At 37.8% G+C, this 26,416-nt stretch overlaps 1 protein-coding gene across 2 annotated transcripts in view; it reads left to right on the top strand.

The window, feature by feature from the left end:
• Positions 1–23,647: 23,647 nt before the first annotated feature.
• The window catches only part of RMDN1 (regulator of microtubule dynamics 1), a 36,831-nt gene continuing 34,062 nt past the window's right edge, over positions 23,648–26,416 (top strand). Inside the window, exon 1 of one of the 2 annotated variants that reach the window (XM_044668307.1) lies at positions 23,648–24,004. In XM_044668307.1, coding sequence (XP_044524242.1) covers positions 23,840–24,004 — 165 coding nt within the window. In that variant the 5' untranslated portion in view covers positions 23,648–23,839. The remainder of the gene's footprint in view (positions 24,005–26,416) is intronic. The other variant, XM_044668314.1, reaches the window with a different exon arrangement.

Raw genomic sequence — 26,416 nt, 5'->3', positions numbered from 1 at the left:
TTTGTACTTTCCAGCTCATTCCACTTTCCATTTGCAGCTCTGCTTGGATTCAACTCCACAGATCAAGGGTACTGCTTACTGTGTGCCTCCTCTTTCCAGCTCCCTCTTGTGCATGGTTGTCTTCCCCCATCAGATTGTAAGCTTCTTAAGGGCAGGAACTCTTTTTTTTTTTTTTTCCTTACTTGTATCCCACACAGGAAGCTCTTAATAAATGTTTGTTGACTGACTTACAAGCACTTGACGAAGGTTTGTTAAATTGAATGTCTGTCAAATAGCCCCTCCTTTTATCTGGGCAATTGAAGTATTTCATTTGGTTGATTCACAACAGAATTTAGAAGCAATATTTCTTTTAAACCCTTACCTTCCATCTTGGAATCAATATTATGCAAGAGCAGTAAGGGCTAGGCAATATTTTAAAAGTACATGATGCTAGGGGCAGCTGTGTGGCTCAGCAGATGGAGCCAAGCTCAGAGACAGGAGGTCCTGGGTTCAAATTTGATCTCAGACACTTCCCAGCTGTGTGAACCCCCATTGCCTAGCCTTTACCACCCTTCAGCCTTAGAACCAATACACAGTATTGATTCTAAGATGGAAGATAAAGGTTTTTAAAAAAAAAAGAGTACAGGATACTAAGAATAGATGCACAAAACAATCCCTTTCAGCTCTAAAGCTATTATCCTATCTATTCCATCCATGAAAATAAAATGTCTTACTTCTAAAGTTTAGGATTATAGGGTCATAGATTTAGAGCTGGAAGGGACCAACACTCTCATTTTACAAATAAGGAAACTGAGGCAAAGAGAAGTAAAGTGACCTGCCCAGAGTCCTATAACTCACATCTATGCAAGATTTGAATGAAGTCTTGATGCCAAGCCTAATGCTTTTTCCCACTGTGCAACCCAGCTACTAAAAGTTACCTAAAATAGATTAATTCTTTATATTACCAGTACTTTAAATTAAAATAGATATAGTGAGTGGCAGAGAGGAGGAATGAATAGAGAACTGGCCTTAAAGACAGGAAGCTCTGGGTTCCAATCTCACCAGGAACACATCCTGGCTCCGCACTGCTGAAGGAGAATGAGCCCCAACTCCTCTATGCTTTAGCCCACTCTAACATCAAGTTACAGGGAAGCTGTCCTCCCCCCCCCCCCCCCCGGGGGAGCTTCTGACATCACCAGGGATGGTAGTGAGAGCAAGGAATGCCGAGCATAAGGATAGTACGCCGGAGGATCTTTCTACACACAAACTTTACATTTTAAGGTGTTCTGCCAATGCTTTACCATTTAATTTTAGCCGTCATTCCTTCTAGCCCTTTCACAGAAAGAGTTGGAAAGCACCAGAGTCTTTGGAGCTATTTAGGGTCATCTTTTGTCAGCACTCTTTATGCCAGGTCCTCTAGCACCATGAAAGGGCTTTGATTTTGTTTGAATCAGTCACTTTTTTGAACCTCTTTTTTTATTCTTATTTGATTTGACTCTCAAAAAGTCTTTTGAATCTGACCTCATTGTAATAGGGGAAATGGGGTGTCCTCCCTACAAACTAAATGAAATAAACACACACAAAAAATGAGGAGTAGATAAAAGGGTGATGAAAGAGAAAGGTCAGCCTCCAGCCTGGAGAAGATGGGTCATGCTCCTGGGATCGTCTAAAAGCTCCCCAATATGATTGGAATATAGACTCTAAGCGATCAACCTAATGCAAATATCAATAATATGGAAATAGGTCTTGATCAATGACACATGTAAAACCCAGTGGAATTGCTCATTGGCTACAGGAGGGAGGAAGGAGGAGGGGAGGTTTCATGAATCATGGAACCATGGAAAAATATTCTAAATTAGTTAATTAAATACAATTTTTCAAATTTAAAAAAAAAAAAGAAAGAGAGAAAAGAAAGAAGAGCCCAGACCCTGACATGGAGCAGGAGAAGAGATTTCTTTCTCCACTTGCCCCTAGAGATGGCACTCTGTAGCAGAGCTCACCCTCCCGTTTGGAGAGTTTAGAGTCACATTTCAGAGGCATCCAGAAGGGAAAACAGACATCCACATTCCAAGTCTCTCAAAGTAGAGAAGCTTTAAGGAATGGGACCGTTAGCAGCAGAGAGAAAGAGCCCCAGAAGACAGGTGCTGATATCAGGAGGAAAAGGGAACCACGGAGCCTGGCTGCCAGACACAGATGGCAAAGAAGAGGAGAGCCGTGAAGCTTGAGGATGCCCTGGCTGGGAAAGGACATCAGGGGTTCCTTCCCTGGGCAATGAACACGGGCTCAGCACACTCAATTGGCTCCTCTCTTCCCATGGAGAATTTCTATATTTGTGGGAGGCTGAAACCCAAGTTTGGGACAGGAATACTTTTATAATTCTTTCTAGGCCATCTTAGAAAATGTTGCTGCTTTTGAGCTAGTGGTAGTGCCTAATTTGCCATTCAAATTAAGTTCATCCATAGAGGCTCCAGAGCTAAGTCTGCACTGGATAACAAACCATAGTAGGAGTCAAGGGGGCAGCTGGGTGACTCAGTGGATGGAGAGCCAGGCCTAGAGATGGGAGATCTTAGGTTCAAATCTGGCCTAGGATACTTCCTAGCTATGTGACTCTTATTCTTCGGCCTTGGAACCAATACACAGTATTGATTCTAAGACAGAAGATAAGGATTTAAAAAAAGAAACAACAACAACAAAGTAGTAGTCCAGGGCTCCAAGGTGAGTATGAGTGGAGATAGAAACTCCCAAAGGGAGAACTACAGAAGAAATCGGGAAAAATAAAATTTCTAACATCAACTACACAGGGCTGGTTTGAGGATTTTTTTTTTAAACCCTTACCTTCCATCTTGGAATCAATACTGTGTATTGGTTCCAAGGCAGAAGAGTGGTAAGGGCTAGGCAATGGTTAAGTGACTTGCCCAGGGTCACACAGCTAGGAAGTGTCTGAGGTCATATTTGAACCTAGGACTTCCCGTCTGTAGGCCTGGCTCTCAATCCACTGAGCCACCCAGCTTCCCCCTGGTTTGAGGATTTTTAAAGTTTGTAAAGTGATTGATAACTAACTTTAAAACACCCTATAAATGTAATTATGAATAAGAATATGATTAATATATTAAAATGACAGCTTTATTCCAATTTTTAATTCTTTCTAAACATTATTCTCACTAAACGAAATTTAGCCTATACAATATTTATGGGCTTATATTCATAGGCATTTTTCTTATGCTTTTACTACTCTTTGACCTTTTAAAAATAAGTAAACTACAGTAGTATTTCAACCAAAAGTAATGGAAATTAAAGCAGTAAGCAATTTATTAGGATGAATATTAGGCAAACATAGTTACCTGTTGCAATTTTATTTTCATTCACTGAACAGGAACTTAGACATTACTTTTCTCTCTCTCTTTGGGCAACAGGACATTACAAAATGCATATAGGACCATGACTATAAGTATTTTCCTCTATTTTTTAACAAGGGAAGCTGAATTAATATTGGCAACATCTTTAATTGGCAGTGGTAGAATTGAACAAAACTGTAATCATCTCAGGTTTGTTGTTTTTTTTCCTAAATATTACCTATGTAGGATTTTTATAATTTTCTTCAAACTTTTAGGGAAATATAATAACCTATTAAAAAGTGTGGGTTAATACCACTAGCATATTTCCAAACTTTGTATATTGAGCATTGGTTCAATGAATATAAATAATATCTGAATAAACAAAATCTATAAAATATTACATTTTAGCCAGTTGTTTAAATTTCACTCCCAAAATCAAAGTCTGAATTTTTTTTAAATATTCAAGAAAACAAAGTCTATTAAAGTAGCAAAATTGATGAATTTGAACATTGACCAAATGATTCTTTTTAGTAACCAAAGAAAGGACAAGCTGAATAGGCAGAGAAATCGGTTATAGAAGTGGGGAGAATGACCAAAAATAAACTACAAGAACGAAAAATAAACCCACATTATTGGAGAGCAATTAAATGAGATGCCAAAGTTTGAAATTTCCCAAAGTGGTTAATACCCAACATCTGTAGAATTGTCATCACCTTTACTGATCTTTGTTTCAGTTATTCATCTGAAAATGAATATTTTTCTTCAGTAGTGATGGCTCTTTATGTAGATACAATAATGAAATATTTCATCAATTTTCCAACTAAGACTAATAATTATAGTGGAAAAATCAAATTCTGGACTTGGAGTCAGGATATCTGAGTTCAGTTACTACCTTAGTTACATCTTATTTATCCCTCAGTAAATCACTTAACCTCTCAGGTAGAATTTCATCATCTGTAAAATTGAAATAATAATAGCTGCATTATTCAAGGGGTTCTTTTTTTTTTAAACCCTTACCTTCAGTCTGGTTATCAATACTATGTATTGGTTCCAAGACAGAAGAGTGGTAAGGGCAAGGCAATGGAGGTCAAGTGACTTGCCCAGGGTCACACAGCTAGGAAGTGTCTGAGGTCATATTTGAACCCAGGACCTCCCATCTCTGGGCCAGGCTCTCAATCCACTGAGCCACCTAGGTGCCCCCTATTCAGGGTTTTATTAAATGCACTACATAGATTTTAGTTGTTGTTATTAAGACTAACCACAGAGTGAGTCAATAAGACAGTCACCACCTAATATCTGCATTGATGGAATTCCACAATAAGAATTTCCTGCATTGATGAAATCATAGGTCCAAAATAAAACCTTATATGAATTCTGTTAACTGGGGAAAAAAAACACAGAACTATTAAATAGTCAGAAAAACCACTCTTTAATTAAGAAAAGGGGTTCAGTGCTAAATTAGGCCTCCTGGAAGAGCTGTACATTATAAACCCAAGCAGAGTCCCAGACTCTGGCAGCTCTGGTCACCAAACTCCCGGGAGTGCACCTTGCTAGATGACAACTACCAAGAACCATCAAAGTTGGAAAGCTTAAATACCATTCTAGGGGAACATGGGAACTGAGGAAGAGAGGGATAGTTGATTGACTTTACAATGGACACAAAAGGGAAAGATCCATCCAAGGGCTGGGCCATGTATGTAAAGGACTTTGGCCTAGGGGAAGAAACCATCCCACAAGATAGGATTAACCATCCCCACTAAAACTACTTTGACTATTGTAGTCTGAGACTAGTGAAGCAGGATTTTGCCCTCCTGGAGAAACTCTCAAGTGACAAGGTCAAACTAGGGGCTTTTCACCTTTAAGCTAACTAAACTGGGGTTATCGAATCATACTAGGCTGCAAATTTGGGGGAATTCTAGATTCCATGCTGACAATTCAATTATGGTTAAACAGAATATTTCTAACTGGCTTGGGGGATGGGGAGGGCAGTAAAGCAATATTCTAAGTGAAAAAAGACAAAAGAAATGAAAATGGCACTTCCCAATATCTACCACAAATGAAAATAAAAAGGAACTGAGAGTAGTTTATAGGCACATATGTCACAAAGAATACATTCCAAGAATATAGTGACAGATTGCTAAGAATTTTAAGATAAAATTCAGTTTGAACATTTATGATTCTCCTCAATTTGTATGCAAAGTGTAAACAATCATTTTATATTAAATTTATATTAAATTTCTCACCCTATCAGTCTAGAAAATTAGAAAAGGTTTCTCTGTCAGTGTTCCTCCAAGAGATAAGCTTAAAGAAAAGATTATCATCTTCTCCTCAGTTCCTTCACTCACTTTATCTATCCATTTATAGTTTACAAACTACATAATCTGGGGTTCTGATGCCAAAAGAGGTGTCATTCTATAATTCCACAACATATCCAGCTTCCGTGTTTTCTCTTTGGCCTCTTTCAAATTACAGGGGAATTTTTCTGACCTTGTTCCTCTCCCTTTCTTCGTGTACCTTAGCTTCTGGCCTGCCTGCACAACCAGCATACTGCTTAGGTCTGCAGCCTGTACAGATAGCTAAAGTGATTTGCAGACTTCAGGCCTAAGATCAAATGGAACAGATGTCTAATCTAATATTACCAGAATAGGTTGTAACAGAATTAAGATCTCTCTTGATTATTGGTAGTATCTGTAGAACTTCCAAAAAATAATATCAATAGTTTCCATATTTCCAAAGCACTTTGCAAATCTCCTTTTATCCTCACATTTTACATTTGAAAGATCTGGGTCAGACAGCTTTGAAGCGATTTGCCCAGGATTACACATCTAGTAAGCAGGTTGGATTGGAACTCAGAACTTCCTAAATCCATGTCTGGGACTCAGGTTTAATCAACAATCTCTATCTCCTCTAGAATGCCTACAAATGCAAAATTGACTCAGCTCTCATTCCTCTCCAGAACAGACAAAACGGTAAGATCTGGATGAAACTTGGAGAGAAATGTAGAAGCGAATAAACCGGGTGAAACTTTTCTGTTTCTGTAAAAAAAAAAAAAAAAAGTCTGAGTACAATCCTGAACCCTCCGCTAGCAAAATCTCTGAAATCAACTTCCTTCAAAAAATGGCACTTTTTCATTTACATTCACTGAATTCATTAAAACTCAAAAAATGACAAAACATTCACACGGCTTTAAGATCGCTCAAGTTTTCCTTTTCACAAGAGTCGGGTGTTAAATGGCCATCTTAATCTCCCAGACCCAACGAAGCCCATCCCGGTCGGAGGCAGCTTCGACTCTTCGCCCTCCCCCTCCCTGGCTCCGGGAAGGTAAAACGGTCATAGAGAGATTTCTCCTCCAGGTGAGGCGTCCGGAGGACTTCAAAGGCTGCCTCAGGCGCGCTCTCCAGCTCCACCTTGCTGGAGCAAAGAAGCCACCACAAGGGAGCCAATCTGACCCCAAGTTGGCTGCTGCCACTCCCATAGGCACAGCCTGACGGCGCCCAAGCCCTCCCGGGGACGAGGGGCGGGGAGCTGCCATCCTGCCCAGTCAAGAGGAGTTCTCAGGGCTGGGAGACGAGGCCTTTGGGAAAGGTCCCATCCCTGGCGAGGAAGACTGGCACTGCGGGCCCAGCCAGATTCCATCCCTTCCCAGAAAGCGAGCTAGAGAGCTGAGAGAGCCCTGGGTTTCTCTCGTCTTGCCCTCTCACCCACTTTCTTCCTCTTTCTCCTCTCCCTCCCACAAGAAAGATATGGAGCTCCCTCCTGCCAAGACACCACACTCACCTCTCGGGGTCCAGGACTTTTCAGGGGTGGAAAAGGTAGCCACACAGGAGAGGAGCTTCCAGTAGACTCGGCCCAGGCCCAGGGTTTACAGGAACCAGGAGTCAAACCAAAAGAGGCGGGGCTGTGACCGCGCCCCGCCCCCCCAACTCCCCGCCCCTTCTCTTATCCGGTCCTTTAGGCTCCACTCTTCCAAGCTCAAGCCTAGAGGTGTGGTTGCTAACCCGGCCCGATCATCTGCATAGTAACTCCGAGCGCGCCGGGTCCTGGACTCGTGCCCCTTCCCTGCGGTCTACGAAGCCATCCAAGCCATCGCCATCGGGCTTGGATCCTCCCTACTCCCCCTGCTTCCCCGCCGTTAGTAGATTCCATTCTGCCACTTTCCAGTGCGTTCAGGAGTGACCTAGAGACCTAGACGCCGCCGAGAACGCCTATCTGCTAATCCATTTCTCCCTCACGTCCAGTTGGATACTGGCACTCTTCAAGTGTGGATTTGGTTTTCATCTTAGGGGTTTTAATGCAAGACCACGGATGGTAACTAATAGCAACTTTCCAAACTTCCAGGGGGCGCAGTGTGTAGCTTTAGAGTTGCCTGCCTGCCCCAGCAAGACTAGAGGATGAGAAAAGAGATCATTAGGTGGATGAAAGGATCTGGTGCATTTAGACTGAACTTTACCATGTGTAATTTGATTAGGTTCAATTCAACAAGCCTATTTCAAGTGCCTACTAATTTTCGCAACTACAATATAAACACTACAGAGGTAAACAAATACTTTTTCATTTTTGTTGCTGGAGGAGATATTCAGTGAGCAATAAATATTTGGCAGATAAAACGAAACTGGAAAAAGATTACATACAATAAAAGTAAATTTACCTTTTATTTCCAAACTACTTTCCTAAGATTAAATTCAATAGGGCTTTGACTGAAGAAAAGCAATTCAGAATAGATTTTATTCACAACTAGGTGGCCCAATGGATAAAGCACTGGTCATGGGGTCAGGACCCACAAGAATAATCCAACTGAAGATTACTACTAGCTGTGTGATCATGGACAAGCCACAAAAAAAAAATAATAACAAAAACAAAAATTCAATTTGTCTCAGTTTCCTCATCTTAAAATGGAAACAATAATAGCACCTATCTCCCAGGATTGTTTTGAGGATAAACTGAGATATTTATTTGTATAATTCTTGGCAAACCTTAAAGTACTATATAAATGCTAGATATTATTTAAGGACTGCCATAGACAAGTGTGGAACAGAAAATTAACACTGAAGTCTGGCAAAATGGAAGAGAGGACAAATTTTGAAATTTAAAATGATAAGTGAGGAAAAGTTTGCATTTCCTCTGGATCACATGAATTCCCAACCCTAGCCCCCACCACAAAAAATCATTTTTTTGGAGCACAAATGTTGAAAGTAGCAGGCATCCCCACTCTTTTACTCTCCTTACTTTAGATACATTACAAGTAATCACATCTTATTTTACTTTTGTTACAATTCACATTGGAGTTGTCTTGACTGTTTCCGAAGATAACGTTTTATCATCAATTTGTCAACAATTTGTCATCAACAATTTATTAACACATCATCTCCTCTAAGAACAATGATGGCTATAAATAAGTTACACCATAATAACAAGTCATGATTTATGTGCAAAATTAAGATCAAAGATATCAAAAACATATAAGATTAGAAAAAGCTTCAGGAGAAGTAGCTGGAATATAGTGAAGACATAGGTTCAAGTCCTACCTGTGAGGGTCTCAGCATGTTTCTCAGTACCTAAAGGCAACTTCATAAGACAAAGCTACAAACTGCTGCTGACCTATTTACTTTGCAGAAAGTTCCCTAATCATGAGTTTGGTTAAAAAAATATGCATACATTTTAAGATTTCAGACTAAGATGATTATACAGTAAGAGTAAAAATAACAGATGGATAGTTAGAGTGCTGCATTTGTACCCACAAAATAATCTGAGTGATACTTCCATAGAACCAAGTAGATCAGCTGTGGAGGCTGTATGTAAAAAATAAAGAATTACACAGGATTAAAAAGTATTCATGAGTTACACCCTGCACTAGTATTGAGAGTATTCACATTGATTCGATCTTAAATCCACTGACATATTTAAACATTTTTAAAGCCTTGAACTAGGGACTAGTGATGCAAAATTTAATGGGGAGAAGGAAATGAGGCGTGAATATTAATAAGTAGAAAATAATAAATTAGACAAAAAATGTAACCTATGAGAGATCAATTAGATTAGGATGAGAGAACAATCTTTAGACTGGAAAGGACAGAATAGAAAAATACTAATAGGGAGCTGATATTACAGTAAGTAAGAAGATAGTGAAAGAGCGCTTAGCTGCTCTCAATCAATCAAGGAACCTGGATCTTATAAATGAAATAATAAGATATTGAAAGAAGTGGCATTGGGGGCAGCTGGGTAGCTCAGTGGATTGAGAGCCAGGCCTAGAGATGGGAAGTCCTAGGTTCAAATGTGGCCTCAGACACTTCCTGCGTGACCCTGATCAAGTCATTTAACCCCCATTGCCTAGCCCTTACTGCTCTTCTGCCTTAGAACCAATACATAATAAGAGTTTAAAAAAAAAAGAACTACATGTATAAAAATATTTATAACAGCTCTGCCACAAAGAATTGTAAATTGAGGAGATTGGTCATCAATTGAAGACTGGCTGAATAAATTGTGGTATATAATTATAATGGAATACTATTGTAATATAAGAAATTATGAGGATAGTTTTAGTAAAATCTGAGAAAACATATATGAACTGATGCAAAATGAAGTGAACAGAACCAGAACAAATGTACAGAGAAACAAAAATATTGTAACAATGACCAACTGAATAAATTGAGATCATAGTTGTATAATTCTTTGCACACTTGAAAGCATTATATAAATATTAGGTATTATTATTTAATGACTGCCATAGACAGAAGTAGAACAGAAAACTAACACTGAAGCCTGGGAAAAATCTGGGGGAAAGGAATATTGTACACAAAAATAACAATATTGTAATAATTTTCATAATTTAAAAAATGCTACATCTAGAAAGAGAACTAATGAACTCTGACTACAAATTGAAGTGCAATTTTTTTCACTTTCTTAATTTTCTTTTTTTTTTTGCAACATAGTTAATGTGGAATTGTGTTTTACATAATTTTATATATGTAATTGATATATAGCTTGCTTTCTCAGTGGGTGTAGAAAGCTTGGAGGGCAAGAATTTGGAACTCAAAAAATGTTTAAGATTAATGTTAAAAATAAATTTTAAAAAATTAAGGACAGGTCATGCTAGGGTAATTTCATTTTTGTTTTGGGTTTCTGGTTTGTTTTTAAGAGGATTACTAAACTCATAAATGAGGAAGATGCTGTGGATACAGTTTGCCTAGATTTTAGCCAAATTTTTAATAAAGTATTTCATAATAGTCTTGTAGAATAGACAAAGAGATATGGATTAAAGAGCAGCTGTTCTCAAAGTATGGTCCAAGGATTCCTCTCACCTGAAAAGGGGATCTTGAGATAAAAATTATTTTTATAATATAGTAAGTATTAGTATAACCCACATAAACAAATTTATTTAGAGGAGTTCTTGATCATTTTTAAAAGTGTAAAGGGATTCTGAGACCAAAAATTTTGAGAATAACTTAAAAAAATAGTAACATAGAAATAACAGTTCTGATAGACTTAGAATGATTTTATGGTCCTACTCAAGAGTATTTTATTTGTTTTTATATTTTTCCAGATTATATGTACATACAATTTTAATAATTATTTTCTAATATTTTCAATCCATGTTCTCCCCTTCACTCTCCTCCTGCCTTATAGCAGGTAATATGATTATAGGTTGTACCTGTGTTTCCATGCAATAAATAATTCCATTTTTGTCATGTTTGTGGAAGAAATTACATATCACTTATACTAGAGAAAATTTCATGGAGGAAATAACGTGAAGAATGGTATGTTTCAATCTGCATTTGGACTCCCATCAGTTCTTCTACGGAGGTGGATAACCTTTCCAGTCATGAGTCCCTCAGAGTTGTCCAAGATCCTTGTATTGTTGATAATAGTTAAATTATTCACACTTGGTCATTCCACATTATTGCTGTTACTGTGTACAATGTTCTCTTGGTTCTGCTCACTTCACTTTTCATTACTTCATATAAATCTCTCCAGATTAAGTATTTGTTAATAATACCTGATGGATATGACTATTTTCCCTAAGAGAGTATAGGTAGAGGTAGTGGGCCAGAGGCAAAAAGCAATGAGTTGAATTAATACTGTGGCAAGGAGGTCTTCTTGAATTTCAACTAGATACACTGCACTGCCCAGCCTGTAGGAGTTTGGGGGGATGGTACAAAATGGGAGAGTTTATGAGGAAGAGCAGACCCTGTTACTGGCTGTAATAGGCTGATCACCATTATGGAACATTGTAGCATTTTCAGTTACTATTGGAGGGAACAGTTCAGACTCAAGCGATTATTTGGAATTCAAAAAGGGTATGACCCCATTATTGGGATTCTGAAGAACCTTGCACAATAAGGGCGTGCTTCTATGAGTATCTCTTGTCAGATAACCCCTGAGAAGGCAAGTAAGGGAATTTTTGTACTTTGGTGCATAGCATATACTATGGCCATTTTTGGTCCTTCCCCAGGGGTTAGGGGTTACCTTTTGGTATTGGACTATCTTTCTATCTATCTATCTATCTATCTATCTATCTATCTATCTATCTATCTATCTATCTGTCTGTCTGTCTGTCTCTGTCTGTCTGTCTCTGTCTGTCTGTCTGTCTATATATCTATATTGTGATACTGAAAATTTGGGGACCCTCCAACTGATTTTGAGGTCCATGATATAAACTTCCTGTGGATGTTTAGGGGACTTGAAAACTACATTTCCCATGATTCAATAGGCTTCCTTCTTACATGGTGATGTAAGCCAATGTAAGGAGAAGCTTAAATAGAGAGAACTTGATTGGTACCCTCTCTTTCCTATGAAGCACTGAGAGTGAAGGTAATGGTGGGAGTTTTGAATTAGATTTTAGCAGGCACGGGGCTTTCTTAATTACCAATATGGATTATGATAAACCATTAATATTATTGAATATATCCATCTAGATTGATATTATTCATAACAATATCTATATTTTTATATCTATATCTATATATCTGTATATTTTTATATATCTACATCTATATTTATATAACTATATATCTATATCTGTATCTATATATTGATACATATCTATATCTATCTTTAGCTATACATCTATCTATATATCTATATTTATATACATATCTCTATCTATACATCTATATGTCTATATATCTTTATCTATATCTATATATAACTATATCTATATTTTTGAATCTATATCTATATATCTGTCCATATCTATATATCTGTATCTATATATTTACATTTATGTCTATCTATGTCTATATCTACTGTAAAATTAAAATTAATGTCTAATAACTCCAGGTATTATATTATATTATGTTATGTTATGTTATGTTATGTTATGTTATGTTATGTTATGTTATGTTATGTTATGTTATATTTTATTTTATTTTATTTTATTTTTAAACCCTTACCTTCCATCTTGGAGTCAAAACTGTGTATTGGCTCCAAGGCAGAAAAGTGGTAAGCGTAGGCAATGGGGGTCAAGTGACTTGCCAGGGTCATACAGCTGGGAAGTGTCTGCAGATATTGTATTTTATAAAGTTTATTAATAGTCATTTGAAGTAGAAGAAATAAAAGAACAAAACTTAAGTATGACCACGTGAAATAAAATTCAACTGCCTGGCACTCACCCAACATCCTCAAACCGCGTTCCCATGAAAAGAGAGTGAGAGGTGGGGCTACATTGAAATGTATACATTACCCCCTACATTAGCATGGAACATGAGATGGAACATGGGAAGCTGGGATTTAGAGTCCTTGGGAGCAAATTCTAATTATGCACTATATATCTATATTTATATATCTTTATATCTATCTATCTAACTCTGTATCTATATAGTTATATATATGTATATCTATATCTATACATTTATATATGTATCTATATATTCATATACACGTATCTATATATCCATATCTATATTTATATATCTATATCTATATATCTGTATCTATATATCTATCCATATCTATAAATCTGTATCTATACATTTATAGTTATATGTCTATCTATATATCTACATGTCTATATTTATATATCTTTATATCTATCTGTCTGTCTTTGTATCTATATAGTTATATATATATGAATATCTATATATTTATATATAAAATATGTGTCTATTTATTAATATATATGGCTGTATCTATATATCCATATCTATCTATCTATATCTGTATATCTATATATCTATCCATATCTATACATCTATATCTATACATACATCTATAGTTATATGTCTATCTATGTATCTACATATCTATATTTATATATGTATCTATATATGTATCTATATCCATATCTATATTTATATATCTATAACTGTATCATCTATATCCATGTCTATATTTATATATCTATATGCCCATCTATATCTATACATGTATCTATATATGTATATCCATATCTATATCTCTCTATCTGTATCTATCTATCTATCTACATCTTATACATCTATATTTATGAGCCTAAGATCATCATAATACAGCTGAGAGGCATCACTGACAGGCTAAATGAGATTATGCCCCCCAGCCACAGGGGTGATCTGAGAGATTGCTTTTGTTCTCTTCTTGTAAATCTGCCTCTGATCTATTGAGGCTCTGATTCTTCCTGTTCTGACCTGGCCTGCCACGAACTATACCTGGACCTTGGAAACATGCTCGAGTTTAGAATATTTCTAACCCCGAAACAGGATGTCAGTGACTCCTTCTCCAGAGTGGCTTGTCATGAGCAATCAATGAAATTGATTATACAAATAGATTACATACCTCAAAAGAAGATTAAAAAACCCAGCTTAAGGGGAAAGTCTTTAGCTTTCTCAGATTCTCTGTTAAAATCTAATTCTTTTCTGTTATTTTTTCCGTCATATTTACAAAGCACTTTGAAATTTTTTTGTTGCTGTTATTCAATCATGTCTGATTCTTCATGACTCCATTTGGGGTTTTCTTGTGAAAGATACTGGGCTGGTTTACCATTTCCTTCTCCAGCTCATTTTAAAGTTGAGGAACTGAAGCAAACAGGACTAAGTGACTTGCCCAGGGTCATATAGTTAATAAATGTCTGAAGCTCCTGAGGCTCATATGAGCTTATGAAGATGAGTCTCCCTGATTTCAAGCTCAGTGCTCTATTTACTGGGCCACTTGGCTGCCCCTAAAAAGGGATTCAGTACATACTACACACCTGGTTCTAGGAATAAAAAAGTGCTAGGTATTAGAGACTCAGAGACAAAAATTAAAGTCTTTCCCCTAAAAAGAAGTCTGCAAAGGAGGTAATACAAATATTAGCAGCCTGTTTTACCAATGAGGAAGCCAGGTTGTAGAAAGTTTAAGTGGCTTGCCTGAGGTCACAGAACTACTTAAAGGAGAGGATCAAGACCTGAATTCAAGGCTTCCTACAATATTGGTGTTTTTTCCATTATACTATATATTGTCTTTTCCAGATTCATCCATGAGACGCAGTCATTAATGGAACTGAAAACTGTGCACTTTTTCTGGACTAAACTAGGATATAATATATAATTAATCTGCCGAGAGGACAGATTGATAACTGGATCATATCCTATCTGCTTGATCAAAGCATAAAAGGTAATGTGTTTATTTTATTATTAATTTTTTAATCCCTTATCTTCCATCTTGGAATCAGTACTGTGTATTGGATCCAAGGCAGAAGAGTGGTAAGGGTGGGCAATGGGGGTTAAGTGACTTGCCCAGAGTCACACAGCTGGGAAGTGTCTGAGGCCGGATTTGAACCTAGGACCTCCTGTCTCTAGGTCTGGCTTTCAAACCACTGAGCCACCCAGCTGTCCCCTAATGTGTTTATTTTAACAATAGCTAACATACTTTCAAGCAGTTTATCTGAAAAAGATCTGGGGATTTTGATGGACTACAAGCTTAACATGAGTCAACAATGTTTTATAGCAGTCAAAGAACTGGTCTGCAGGTAATAGTTTCTTTGTATTATGCCTTGATCCCATCAAATATGGGATACTTTGTTTAGTTCTGGGTGCCAGATTTTAGGAAACTCATTGATAAGCTGGAGGGCCCCTGGAGGAGAGTAACAGGAAGTTGAGGAGCCCCAAGTTCATGTCATATGAATATTGACCGAAGGAACTGGGGATCATTAGCCTGGAAAAGAAAAAGTGGTGGGGGGGAGGAGATAGTAATCTTCAAGTATTTAAGGAATTGTCATATGAAAGAGGAAATAGGCTTCTTTTCTTGGCTCTCAAAAATAGATCTTTTTGTACCTTAACTTTTCGCCAAACACATTAGATATCCTTTGTTTTGTTGACAGTCCTACCGTCTATGCCTTTATCGAAACCTTTAATAAAAAATGTTAAATGGCATAGGAGTAAGCCCTATTCTGAATCCATATAACCATGCTTTCACCTAACACATTTTTTCACAAAAATGGAATGAGAGATTTTGTCAACTATTTTACTAAAGGTGAGAGAGAAAGCAAATGCTTATTAATTGAAAAATAAAATAAAATGGCTTGCAAAAAAACTCAAAAAACCAAACCTTTAGTTTAGCATTTCCCTGATCTAATAAGATTAGTTTAGCCTGATCTCTTTTTCTCTATGAAAAAAATGTATTGGTGTATTTTTTTATACCAGTCATTTCTGGTTCTGTCCCTCTCCCCAATCTTCTTCCTATATGTAGCTAAACAAAACCAACCGGCACAATAATTGAGTCAAGTTTATATGACATACTTTCTATATACTAATGTTGATAAGCCATATCTAATAAGATAAAATTTTATAGAGTTACTTCTGGGTCACATGATCAAGAAGATGAGGGACTGACACTTATTTTGATGTCCTTCTTAACTAGTCAAAACAGAAATTATCTAACAAAGATAAAGCAACTTCGGCTATCTCCATAATTCCAGATGCCCTAAAGGTAAGGATAAAAGAAAATATAAACAAAAATAAAACAATTCTATGAACTAACTTCTCTACTGAGCTTACTCAGTACCCTGCCTCTAATCCAGTGGTTCCCAAACTTTTTTGACCTACCGCTCTCTTTCCAGAAAAAATATTACTTAGCCCCCTGGAAAATTATTTTTTTTAAAGTTTTAATAGCAATTAATAGGAAAGAGAAATGCACCTGTGGCCATCACTGGCCCCCTGGATCACTACAGCACTCACCAGGGAATCACTGCTCTAATCAATCAATTAATCAATAAGCATTTATTATTCACTTACTATGTGCCAGACACTAAGTGGTAATAATACAAAAAGAAAATGAATAACATGGAAATGGGTTTTGAGTGATAATACATGTATAACGCAGTAGAATTGCTTGTCAGCTCCAGGAGGGGGGAGGGAGAGAACATGAATCATGGAACCATGGAAAAATATTTTTAAAAATAAAATTATATTTTAAAAAAAGAATACAAAAAGAGGCAAAAGACAGTACCCATTCTCAAATAGCTTACAATCTAATGGGGAAGACAACATGGAAATAAATATATACAAAAGTTAGCTATATTCAGGAAAAATATGAAATAATTAACAGAAGGAAGTCACTAGAACCAAGAAGGATTGATTGAGGAAGGTTTCCAGTAAAAGCCAGCATTTTAGTTGGTACTTTAAGGAAGCCAAAAAGAACAGGAGTTGAAGCAGAGGAGGGAAATTGTTCCACATATGGGAGATAACCAAAGAAAATACCCAGAGCAGAGGGATAGAGTAACTTGTCATGGAACAGTCAGGAGGTCTTTGTCACTGGATCAAAGAGTATATGTCAGGGAGTTGGGTGTAAGAGGATTGGAGAGTAGGAGAGGTCTAGGTTATGAAAAACAAGCATTTTGATTTGCTCCTGAAGGTGATGGAAAGACACAGGAGTTTTTTGAGTAGGGGGCTGGCATGTTCATCCCTGTGCTTTAAGAAAATCACTTTTAAAAATTAAATATTTTATTTTTTTCCAGATTACATGCCAATACAATTTTCAATAATTGTTTTCTGATATTCTACAATCCATATTTTCTCCTTCTCTTTCATCCCTCCCCCTTCCCCAAAAGGCAGGTAACATGATATAGGTTATAAATGTATTATTATACAATATATGTTTCTGTGTCTATCATGTTGTGAAAGAAGACACGTCACTTACACTAGAGAAAAATTCACAGGGTAAATAAGGTGGAAAATGGCATGTTTCAATCTGCATTCAGACTCTCTCAGTTCCTTCTATAACGGTGGGTAGGTAACCTTTTTCATTATGAGTTCCTTGGGGTTGTCCTGTGTAGGACTTAAATTAATGTCCAATACTTAAAATTTTAAATTTTAAAGTTTATTATCTGACAAAATAGAACCACGTGGCTAAGTTTTCTACCTGCTCATAATGGTGCTCCACCAAAGCTGCAACAGGAAGGAAAGAGCTAGACATGGAACTCCAACCAGTTTATATCCTGTCTATGTCAGCACATAACAACAGGGAGTGGCGTTCTGGGAATCATAGTTTGTGTTGAGGGTCGTAGTTTTGCTGGGAATCATAGTTTTTAGGATAACAGATTCTAATTTTACAATCCTCCTTGAGATCCTTTGGAAGACTAGTCTCCCCAATGGATCTTGTAAACATAACCAACTTATAAATTACAATAATTTGTGGATAAAGGGAAAGAGAACAAAACCAAAGATTGCTAGGCACACACTGACAAAAAGCCAATTGGGGGCAGTCCCCTTCAGCATAAGAGTATACATACAAAATAAATGTGTTACAACCCCCCATAGTTCAATTTCACTACAATCTAAAGTTCATTCTGGATCTTTCAGTGCAGTGTGAGGTTTTTGCAGGCATCTCCATGGTGCCTTCTCCAGGCAGTTCACTTCTTGGATTCTGGGAGATAGCAAGTTTCTTATCCTAAAATTACTCTCAAACAAGAAAAATTTTTATAAAACTAGAATTTCATGACAATTATACAACTCCTCCCACTCCAGGAGGGTGTTGAAAAACACACAGATAAATTCAGGTAGCCACTGAAGCTCATGGCTTTCAATCTTGGCTGAAAACCTCCCTCTTGGGGGCCATTTAGGGGTATCACACCGCTTAACTTTCCCAACTCTTGTATAACCCATCATGGGGTAATCAAACAATCAAACCCCTTTGGTTTGCTCCCTCATTTGGCACAGACTATAACAGCTCTAAAGGTATGTCTTTTATATGTCCCATCCATTGTATTTTGGAGGCAAGGACTACAATAGTGAAAATTACTTCTGATGTTTATATATGCAGAGGCGGGTAATGTTTAGGGGTATCATGCCCCTTAGAAAAACCTTCCAGATGAGACTTTTATACATCTCATCCACTACATATTTATAAATGCAGAGGTGGGGAATATAATAGGCACTTCCCTTCAGAAGGCCCTTTAAAATAATATTTTTTAGAACATTAAATTTTCCTGGACTTTTACAATGGTATTTTCTTCAGTCTAGTCATATGGGGAGGCACAAATAAAGACATACAACTAATAGCCAAAACACAATCATTTAAAGTGACACAGTGTAACAGAACTTAACAAACAAAATAAAATCTGAAAACAAGCAATCAGCAAATACAATATATATGACAGGATACAGGCATTGAATTCAAGACTTCTTTTTCCAATTCTGATATAGAGATTTCCATAAAACAGGAGTCTGAAAAGGCTTAAAAATTTTACCTCCAGGGGGCAGCTGGGTAGCTCAGTGGATTGAGAGCCAGGCCTAGAGACAGGAGGTCCTAGGTTCAAATCCGGCCTCAGACACTTCCCAGCTGTGTGACCCTGGGCAAGTCACTTGACCCCCATTGCCTACCCTTACCACTCTTCCACCTATAAGTCAATACACAGAAGTTAAAGGTTTAAAAAAAAAAAATTAAAAAAAAAATTTCACCTCCAGACTCCTTAAGCTTCTTTCCTCTCCCCAAGATCATTATCCATTTAGATTCCTTTTTTCACACCTCTGGGATCTCCCATAGTGAGGGAGAATTCTGACCTGAACATAGTGTGGAGGAATCCCATATTTGATGTGTTGAAGAGACCAGGCAGGCCAGAATGGCAAGGGGCTGTAGGAAGAGGAATCTCTTCCTTGAATCTCAGGCAAGCTAATTGCAGGGACCAGTGCACACAAAACATGCTAAAACTGGGAGCTGTTTGAAATAGGCAATGCACTGCTCTTTCATAGAATGGGCCATAATTGCAATTCTACTTCCTTTTAGGAAGAGTAACCTTCCTTCCTCTTCCCCTAGGGGTAAAATACCAGGGAACAGCTTGCTTCCTCTGCCACATGAACAGGGAGTTAAGAGGGATTGCCTAAGGCAGTGAAAGGTAAACCACAGCCTGCGGGCCAGATGGGACCCCCTGAAATGTTCTATCTGGTCATGTGACATTATTCCTAATCTGAGGAATACAATGAATAGAATACAGTATAACTAAACTTCGAAAGAGTTGCCTTAGAAACAGACTGACAGATGAGCATTTCCTTTCCTTTGGCCCCCTCTTTAAAAAGTTTGCCCATCACTGGCCTAAGGGAAATACACCCAGGCTTCCAAGGCAGGCAGCAAGCAAGCACTTAGCTGTTGGCAATGTAAGGGAAAGAAGGATTTTATACTTTGTCAGCTTGTTTGGAGAGAGGCTCTGAGGACTTCCAGCTTGTCAGCAGCAATCAGCAGCAGCAACTGGAGGCTAGGACCACCCAGGGAGTTAGTAGCAGGAGGCAGGATCCCCAGCAACAGGGGGCAGCTCCGAAGAAAATTGGGGAGGGGAGGTAGGCACGATGGCAAAAAGCTATGGCAGGAGAAACGTGTTTTTTTTTTCAAACTAAACTCAAAGACCTTGAATCTAAACAGATAAATCAACAAGGAGAAATTAAAAGCAGAAAGAAATAAGGCCTTCAGACCAAGTTAGAATTTGGACATCTATGCATAAATACTGCTATAACCTGAATCCCTTACTCATGGATTTGGAGACTTCAATTACATTATAAAACAAAGAAAATGATCCAACACTTGATGAGAGAGTACTATGTGGAATTTAAGGAGAAAATGGAACTACAATATACATTTCCAGAGTGATTTTACAGAGAAGGGAGAATTATGAGAGAAGGATTTATGACCTGCACAGCAAAAATAATGGGCAGAATAGAAAAACTGGCATAAGCAATGGTGGCTTACCAAAGAAATAAAAGAGAAAACAATAAATTAGGAATGAATAAAACACAGAAGTGAAGGACAATCTAGAAGAAAAGAGGCAAAAACATTAACATTAAAAGAAAATATGTTCCCTCTGTAAGCAAAACATACTGATTTCAAAGGCTGGATGTAGAGAGAAAACCTAAGGATCATAAATCTCCCAGAAGCATACAAGAGGGCAAAAAGCCTTAATAGAAGACAACTGCCCAGGGCTTCTGAACACAGAAAGTGAAGTACCAATTGAAAGAATCTATAGTCCTCCAGAAACAAAACAAAACAAAAAATAACAAAAACAAAAAAACAAGGCTGCAACCTTCACACATAGTGAATATATTTAATAATTCAATTCAAAAGCAAGTTCTACAGAAAGATCTTCAAATACAAAGGAAAGGGCATTATAATAACACAATGCTGTTTTGTACACACCATAAAATGCAGAGAAGAATGGAATAATATGTTCCAAAGAGTATTATAGGGTGGGATATAGCCCAGAGTGAACTATCCAGAAAATCTGAGCTTACCTATAAATAAAAAAATAAATGTTCAGAAATAGAGAAATTTGAAACATTTTTAAAAAAGAAAACCAGATTCAACAAGATTGTTTATTTCTTGACACCCAGATAATAGAAATGCAGGAGGTATGAATGAATATAATAGCCAAGGACAGCAAAAGCACTGGAATTATAGCAGAGATACCAGTACAAGACTTCTTTCTAAATGAACAGAAGACAGGGGTGAAGGCAGAGGTCAAGTGGAAGTAATTAGTGGCATTATGGACAAAACCTGGTGACAGTCTCCCTACAAGTGAATATATATACATATATTTATGAGATTACATTATGAAATGAGAGAATGAAGGAAAGAGGGAGAAAGGAGAAGGGAAAAGAGGGTACTACTGTGTGATGTACTCTGCTTATATCAAGATCTAGCAATGAGGGGAAGGTGAATCCAATAATCTCAGGAAGAAAAGAACCTACAGGGTAGTGGATAAGAAGAGTGGAGGAAGGTTAGAAAAAGAGGGTGAGCCTAAAGATGAAGAAAGATGTTCTGTGAAAGGCAAAGGGACCTTGTGTATTGTGATCTGGGAAATTTGGTGCTTGAAAAGCCCACTTGTCCCATCTTGAGAGGTAGGAAGCTGGAATACTGAAAGAAAGAAGGTAACCAGAAGGAGAATATAGATTAGTGGTAGGCTGAATAATCAGGGACTTGGTGGGGCAGGGTGATTTCATGGGTTAGTTTCTCTGTTGCCTGAAGAAATTGGCTTTATTCTGGAAGTAAGGCACAATGGATAATGGAAATCCAAGGGGCAAGTTCTACAAGGCAGTGGCAGAAACTATCTAAAAGGGAGAGCAAAGAATGAATACCTCAGAAATTTTGATTTTATGAGGAATATGGAGAAGAGAGCAGGTCTAGATAATTATAGGGGTAATAAACTAGAGAATGAGGGTCTAGAGTTACAAAGAAAGAAATGATAAATAATGAAGAGAGTAAGAGAAATCCTTCCTAGAAAGAGGTGCAAAAATGAAATGTAAAGAACTAATCAACAGGATAGTTAAAGAAGAGGAGAGGAAGTGGGGATCTATTTGACTGACAGCTGGAAGAGCAGGGGAGGCTAGTAAATAACCAGGTAAAAGAAACTAATAATCAGCAAAATCCCAGAGTTTAGCACAGTGCCTGACACGGAGTAGGCAACTGTTGTTGTTGTTGTTTAGTCCTGGGGTGGTGACTTTCCTGGGGTCACACAGCTAGGAAGTATCTGAGTCCAGATTTAAACTCAGGACATCTTATCCTATGCCTGGTTCTCTATCCACTGAATTACCTAGCTGCTTCTTCTGGCTCATTTTACATATAAGGAAACTGAGACAAAGAAGTTAAGTGACTTGCCCAGCGTCACATAGCTAGTGTCTGATGCCAAAGCTGAACTCAGATTTTCCTGACACTAGACCCAGTATTCTATTACCTTTGCCATCTAACTTTTTAATAGGTGTTTAATAAATGTTTATTGATTGTGTAATGAGCAATAGATGAAATGACTGAAGAAACAAAGCTTTGATCTTCTGAGCATATCAATTTATTAAGCAATCAATGTATGCCAGTTGCCTGACAAATTGGGATCAGCCCCTTCCTCAGTTAGGGCTGGTCTCTGAATACAGGGGAAGAAAAACTTTTATCCATTAAAACAATTAATTAAGAGGAAAAAATACATTAGACAATCTGATTTCTAATTGGATAAGAGATGTTCCAAGTTGAAAGGAAGAGAGTGAACAAGTGCCATTCCATGAATTGAGGAAAAGATGTGTTCATGAAATATCTGTAAACAATCAAAGGAAAATGGAAATGATAATCAATTGATCACAATGGGGCCAGTTTTCAGATAAGACAAATGGGTTGCTTAAGATGTACATTATGAGAAACCTCTTTACATCAGTCTTAGGATCTGATTGTGTTTCTGGTCAACATACCCAAGAGCCTTAGTTAAGGGTCCTTAGACATAGGTATAGCTGGTCCAGTTTCTCAGCTATGCAGGGCTAGAGTAAAACAATGCAATGAGGTTTTCTCCGAATTCCCACAATTGGAGAATTTGGACAGAACTTGGACTAGGCCCATTGTTGAATCAAATGGAAAGTGAGCTAGCTCCAGACTCGAACCACAAGATAGAATCAGTCACTCAATCCTCCTAATTAACTACTTGCTGTGCTAAATTCTCTCAATTCTTCACAATTCTAAGTCTTGTGGAAGAGTCCAAATATGTAAAGATCTCACTAGATTGTCAAAGGGGAGTCATAACACAGAAAGTTAAGAATCCCCACCTTAAAGGAAGCAAATGCACTTTGCAACCTTCAAAGCGCCGTTCTCTGTGGTTATTGTCAGGGCACAAAATTCAATTAACTAAATTACAATATAATATAGAATTTTGTACACTTGTCAGGCTACCCCTAAAGGTCCGATGGTGAGCTAAAAGGAAATTCCTGCACGATCTGCAACCCGCAGGTTAGAGGTGTCAGTTAGCTAGTCAATTAGCGTGGCTGAGCACGTACAAAAAGCTCCCCAGCAAAATGAGGCATAAAAACAAACAAACAAACAAACAAACAAACAAAACCAAGGTCCCTTCCTCTCCAAGAGAGACAATACGCAAAGGCCACCAATATCGCTTAGCGCATGCTCCGAGCTTTGGCCAGTTCAAGGGCGGGGTCTTTCCAAGAAGGTCTGGTTTGGCATCTCTGGTTGGTTCGATCGGAACCTTCTGAACCAGGGCATTGTTTCCTCTAGCCGCACTTCCGAGCGGGAGCCCCCTCCGGTTCGCTCTCCTTTGCCCCCAGCGGGGCGGGATCTAAAATCGGACGTACTTAGCTTTCGCAGTTTCCGATTGCGCAGTCCTGGCCATGGCGTCGGCGGTGCGACTGCGCAGGCTTCTCCCTTCTCTTCGTAGGGGGCTCCAGGTCACTGCTTGGGCCGAGGCGTCTGGCTGCGGGCGGCGTAGCGGCCGCCGGCTCTGGCTACGTGGCAGCGAGGTACATCGGCCGCCTCCCCTGGGGTGGGTGTCCAAGGTACCTGCGGGGTTGGTGCAGTGGTTTGGACGCTGACTAGCAGGAGGGCATTGGAGTGGGCACGCTCTGCAAGATCTGGGTTCAAATTCCGCCGCAGACAATTTTGCAATTCTGGGGCAAGCCTCAATTTCATCACCTGTAAAATGGGGATAATAATAGCACCAAGGACCATTGTGAGGACCATATGTAATAATATATGTAGAGTGCTTTGCAAACCTTCGGCTTAATATAAATGCCTGCTATTGTTCTCCAAAGCCGCCCCAGCTTTCCAAACCAGAAGAGCTAAGGTGTTGATGCTTCCTAAAATGTCATTAAATGCCAGTTTAGTTTCACATTAAAAGCTGCCTAATGCACTGTCAATCTTTGGTCCAGGGTTTATTAGTGTATCTTAGAGGTGAAGTCAAAGGTCAGAAACTAGGTCTTGTTGAACCTCTGCTTGCAACATCAGCTTTGGGTTATGAAATGAGGAATAGAGGGCACCTGTAGTTTCTAGTCCCAGCTCTGCCACCAAACTTTCACTAAACTATAGCGTTTAGTTTCTTGGTTTGAATTCTGACCCTGTCACCTAATACCTCTAACTTTGGGCAAATCACTGTTTATCATCTGTAAAAATAAAGGCTCTCGGTCTCCCATTTTCTTTAAAAAGCAAAACCAAACACCTTATTTTGGCTTTTTTTCTCTTTAATTACTACATTGCTAAAAAGAATAGTTTTCACTTAGTCCACTGCTCTTATTTTACAGATAAAAACTTGTGACCTAGAGAGTTTAAGTAATTTGACCAAGGGCACAGTGTCAGAACCAAGGTTCAATCCTTGGTCCTCTGATTCAAGTCCTGTTCTTTTTCTACCATATCACTTTTCAGTGTTTTGAGCACTGATAACCTTCAAGCTGTAACAGTAGTCTTTGTCTTTGTGAAAAGGGGGTGGGGGGTGGGGTTGGACTAGATGTTCTTTAAGGTCTCTTCCTCAATTCTATCATTCTGTTATCTTGAGTTTCACATTCTGTATCCTTTTCTCTATTTTATGTTATAAATTATGTATGCTATGTATAATATGTTTATGTTTATTATATATTTACATAACATATATCATCTTTTAATCTGGCTTCCATTGCCTAAATACTCTTGTGCAACTGTTCTTTCCAAAGTCATTAATGACCTTATCAGCAAATCAGTGTTCTTTTTTTCAGACTTCATCCTCTGATCCATTGGAAAAATTTGACACTGTTGACCAATTTCTACTTTAAAAAATTCTCCTCTCTTAGCTTCTGTGATGCTTTTATTTCCCTTTTGACTCTCACTCCACTGAGCTACCCAGCTGCCCCCAGGGAGCATTCATTTTTAATGAACTATTTTGTAAGTTTTTATTTTTGTAAGTTTTTATTTTTTTAAATGCTGGTAGATGAAAATAAATCCTATCAGATAGTTAATCCCACCCTGCTCTCCCCATCCCTGATAAAGAATCAAAAGCAATAGGCAAGAAACCATTTAGTACCACAAAGTGGTAGTATACAGCATCAGAGATGATATCTTGTTATATGAACCCATTTATTTTCATTTTTGTATTCTTTCACTAGCAATATGTGTTTGTTTGCTATGGAATAAGATTTTCTTTATCATCTTGGCATTGTCACTCAGTAACTAAAAACTTCTATATTTGCCAACATGAAAATTTTAATGCTTATAATTTAATCAGGTTGAATTTTCATTGTATAATTTCAAAATGTTTTTATACTGTTGCTAAAGTTTGAAATTGTGAATAATTCAAAATAAATGAAATATTAAGTTGTATGTATATTCATATATGAATATTTATATTTATTAGGATATTTTAAGAGGTATGGTTTTGATTGATGTGGTTATTTTCTCCAGTAATATAAATTGTAACTCCTTTATAACCTAAATATTTGAGTAATAGATGGTCTTCATGAATTATTGTGATTTTAAAAAAAAGCTTCTTTACCTGTTGGTCAACCTCTTCATAATTAGTTCAGACTTACTGAGGGAAGTCTCAGGCCTGTACTTGATGCCTTTCTAGGGTGGCAGGACCTGGCAGGACCTCCTCTGCTGCCGTAGTTTAGAGTAACTTGGGTCTAGTCTGTTCTTCCCATTCACCATTATTTCATCCTGATTGTAAAACCTTTGTGCCAAAAAAAAGGAGCATGCCCCCTAATGGCTCCTTGTCATTGTGTCTCTCAGTCAATTTTTCTATGTTAAGAAACACCCAACTGTAGTTAGACTCTCCATGAAATGTATATCTTTGGGCCCTTGTGCACCCTGATAGAACAATCCTGAAATATATAGATATTATAAATGGGATGATTAATTGGGAGGGATTGAAGTCTCCCCAAAGAATCAGAGGGGGGATTGTGTAAATTTAATATAAATTGTACCCCTCTTTTCTTTCTAAAAGG

This window comes from Gracilinanus agilis, chromosome 1 (assembly GCF_016433145.1).
Source record: "Gracilinanus agilis isolate LMUSP501 chromosome 1, AgileGrace, whole genome shotgun sequence".
Taxonomy (NCBI): domain Eukaryota; kingdom Metazoa; phylum Chordata; class Mammalia; order Didelphimorphia; family Didelphidae; genus Gracilinanus; species Gracilinanus agilis.
This window is presented reverse-complemented; position numbering and strand designations above follow the sequence as displayed.